The sequence below is a fragment of the Harpia harpyja genome, chromosome 4, assembly GCF_026419915.1.
Source record: "Harpia harpyja isolate bHarHar1 chromosome 4, bHarHar1 primary haplotype, whole genome shotgun sequence".
Classification (NCBI taxonomy): domain Eukaryota; kingdom Metazoa; phylum Chordata; class Aves; order Accipitriformes; family Accipitridae; genus Harpia; species Harpia harpyja.
Genome location: NC_068943.1, coordinates 80,141,409 through 80,145,012, shown reverse-complemented (window position 1 = coordinate 80,145,012; position 3,604 = coordinate 80,141,409). Strand labels below are relative to the sequence as shown.

General features: G+C 54.4%; 1 protein-coding gene across 1 annotated transcript; it reads left to right on the top strand.

Moving 5' to 3' along the window:
* The first annotated feature begins 567 nt into the window (after positions 1–567).
* On the top strand, positions 568–1,834 carry LOC128141232 (feather keratin Cos2-3-like). The gene is made up of 3 exons (XM_052785835.1): positions 568–641; positions 852–951; positions 1,241–1,834. Exons 1-3 carry the CDS (start codon positions 568–570, stop codon positions 1,565–1,567), a joined length of 501 nt encoding a protein of 166 aa, XP_052641795.1. The 3' UTR covers positions 1,568–1,834.
* Positions 1,835–3,604: the final 1,770 nt, after the last annotated feature.

Below are 3,604 nucleotides of genomic sequence, written 5' to 3'. Positions count from 1 at the left end.
GGACGTCACATGGTGTGGAATACCCCATTGGCCAGTTTGGGTCAGGTGCCCTGGCCCCTCCAGCTTTCTCACTGGCCGGGCATGAGAAGCTGAAAAATCCTTGACTTTAGTCTGAACACTACGTAGCAACAACTGAAAACATCAGGGTTATCAACATTCTTCGCATACGGAACTCAAAACATAGCACTGTACCAGCTACTAGGAAGACAGTTAACTCTATCCCAGCTGAAACCAGGACAACAGGACTCAAGTACCCCGGGGAAGCACCAGGCCCCAGACACCCTCCTGGCGTTGCCTGACGACCTGCAGGGTCTGCACAGGGAGGGGATGAGGCAAATGAGCCCAGCAAAATTGTCCTGAGAGCACTGTTACTGTTGCAATGGGGTCAGACACTCCCAGCAGAAGCCCACCTGCGTGCAACAATGAGCGACCACCAGCGAGAGGTGGGGGAAGCAAGAGAAAAGGATGCGGCACGTCCTCCCACATGAGAGCCCTTGGGCGTGCGGACGAGAAGCACGAGCGTGCTGCCCATTTCCTGACAACTTTGCCACAAACAAGCCCACAGGAATGACCCAGGTGTACATCACCTGCCTGCACGGGACCCCTCCAGCACTTGAGCTGAGTCTTCTGCCTGCACTGACGTCTGTCTGCCTGCACTGACGTCTGTCTGCCCCAGAAATCCTTGGGCCTCTCATGCCAGCACTTACAGAAGCCTTCATATGGGAAAGCACGTGGCATAAGCCAGGAAATGAAAAGGCAGCAGTGCAGGAAACCAGGACACAGCCCATACCATCAGCTGGGATGGTTTGCATGTGACATGAGCTTGTCAGAAAATTATTACTTCCACAAAGGGTGCCTCTGGGCCTGAGGCAGTGCAGGACTGCTATAAAAGGCAGCCCGACTCTCTGCTCTCTCATCCACTTCTCTCGCCTCCTTCTCCTTGGGAACCAGGTGAGTGCGGAGCCTTTTCTCGTCCTCCTTCAAGATCAGGTCTTTCCTCCATGTATGTCTCAGCTGCTATGGGCTGTCCTAGCCCAGGGCTGGGAGCTGCTTCTCATGGCAGAGGGAAGGGGAGAGAAGGTCTTCTGCAGAGGGAGGCTGGGACTTAGTTGAGGTGGCTCCTGGCCTTGGAGCTGGGCAGCGTATGCTGATCCAGGAGGTGCCTTGGCTCCACTGTGGATGGGTGCAGTGCTGCTTCTCATGTGTCCCCGTGCTCTGCTTCCCCTCCCCCGTCTCCCAGGTGCACTTCTTGCCCAGAGACATGTCCTGCTACGACCAGTGCCAGCCCTGCCGGCCCTGCGGCCCAACCCCGCTGGCCAACAGCTGCAACGAGCCCTGTGTCAGGCAGTGCCAGAACTCCACTGTCGTCATCGAGCCCTCCCCCGTGGTGGTGACCCTGCCCGGCCCCATCCTCAGCTCCTTCCCGCAGAACACCGTTGTGGGCTCCTCCACCTCCGCTGCTGTTGGCAGCATCCTCAGCAGTAACGGAGTCCCCATCAACTCCGGCTGCTGTGACCTCTCCTGCATCACCAGCCGCTACTGTGGCAGCAGATGTCAACCCTGCTAAAGCTGCTGGCAACGTCCTCGGGCAAGAACCTCAATAACGTGGTGCTCGCCAGAAGAGCTTCGGGGCATTGTTTCCTTCTTCCAGTCTCTTCTCTGTCTCTTTCTTTTGCTGTCGGTGCCTCCCAATGCCAGCCTAGCGGGGCCTGCATCCCTCTGCAGGGCAGGCAGACGGACACCCTGCAGGAGCTCCACTGCATCTTAGTGGCTGCCCCTGGTGCTCCCTGTGAGCCACCTCCTTTTCTTCTTTAGACTCATTAAAGTTGTGCTGCATCCCAGCCCGGGCCTCCGAGTCCTCCTTCCTTCTGAGGCAACTCTTCCAGTCTGCTCAGGGAAAAGATGGAGGAAGGGGGGGTGGGATTCCCTGCAGTGGCTTTTGTTTTGTGCCCTTTCCCTTGCAGCTGACGAAGACATCCCTAGCTACTCCACAGCCAATGGCCATCAGCGAGAGGATTGCTCCCAAGGATGGCAGGAGTGGGGATGGGGAGACAAGAATGCCTGCGGGCAGCCCACAGCCTCATCTCCGCCTTCCCCTCCCCTCCATTACTTGATCTAGGTCCATGGCCAGCACACATGGGCACAGGCAGATGAGACAGGTACCTCTTACAGTCCTTCAGCACCTGGCAGGGCCCAGCTGCTCTCCAGACATGCAGGGCTGAGGTAATTCACAAGTTAGGATCGGGACCAGCCGCACTGAGGCTGCACAATGGAGTCCCCACTCCCTGTGAACCCAACAGCCCCATGGGCCACTGGGGCTCCAGGAGAGCACCCAGTGCCCAAAGATCCACTTTCTGGCCACCACCCCACCATTTACAGGCAGCGGGTGACTGGGCAGATGGCAGCAGCGCACAGAGCAGCCCCACAGCTACTTGCGCTCTCCGCAGTCCAGTGGCCCCCTGCCTTCTCATGGCTTGTTTCAGGTGCCCGTCTTCCCTGAGTTTGTGCAAGGGATTTGTGGCTTCGCTATTAATGCCAACGTTTAGGTATGCTTTTCAATTACACTTGAAATTTTCTTTTTGGACCCTGGCCTTTTAGCCCCAGCCAATGCTCTATATCCTGGTGTCCCTTGGGTATCCGTGGTCTCCTGGGTGCAGAAAAGGAACTCCTGAAGACAATGCTGGGCTCAAAAGAATGTCTCAGGCACACAGCGCCCCATGGACCACGTGAGGTTCCCCTCATGCTCCTCCTGCCCACAGTTCAGGGCAGAGACAGCATTTTTGTCCAGCTCATTGGGCACTGGGCACCTTCGGCGGTACAGGACAGGCACCAACCCAAGCACAGCACAACGCTAGGGATGACCCTGCCCGTACTCAGCTTCCCTGGCTCCCCAGCTGCTCTGAGGCAGGGCCAGCCCGAGCTCTGCTCACACCACCACTGCTCCTCACTTGCAGGCAGGGTCTTGCTAGCCCTGCAGTCCCTGGCCGTTGGAGATCTGTCCTCCAGCATGAGGAGATTGAAGTAGACAGACGCCTGTAATCTTGAGAGCAGACAGCAGATGACCCTTCATTGTTAAAACACACACATACTTATAGTCACATATTCTGCAAAGTCACTGTACACGCGCACAAGCATAAAATATGATTCGTTATATCAACACTGTACACGCGCATAAACTTAAGATATAATTGGTTGTACTAACACTGTACACGCGCATAAACATAGGACACAATTGGTTATACTAAAACATGCGAAACTTGTCTCAGTCTAATTTGTCAAGATAAACTGCCGAATTGAGGTTCTTTGTGCCAAGTTCCCTTTATCGTGGAATGTGCACCTGTGTTCTTCTAATTGGCATCTTTCTTTTTTTGTCTTCCTGTTTATTCTTTTCAGGGTCTTCTAAAGGCATCTGGAATGCTCTTGCGACCGTTAGCTAAATATGTGTCCACAATTCCCCCTTTTTTGTTTTTCGACAAGTAACAACATGCTGTATTGCCCGTTGCAAAAACCTATGAACACAGCTAATTAAACACGGCAAAAGCAACATTATACCTAATAAAATACATAAGAATAAAAGACTGTTCAGGTAATGCCAATGACACAC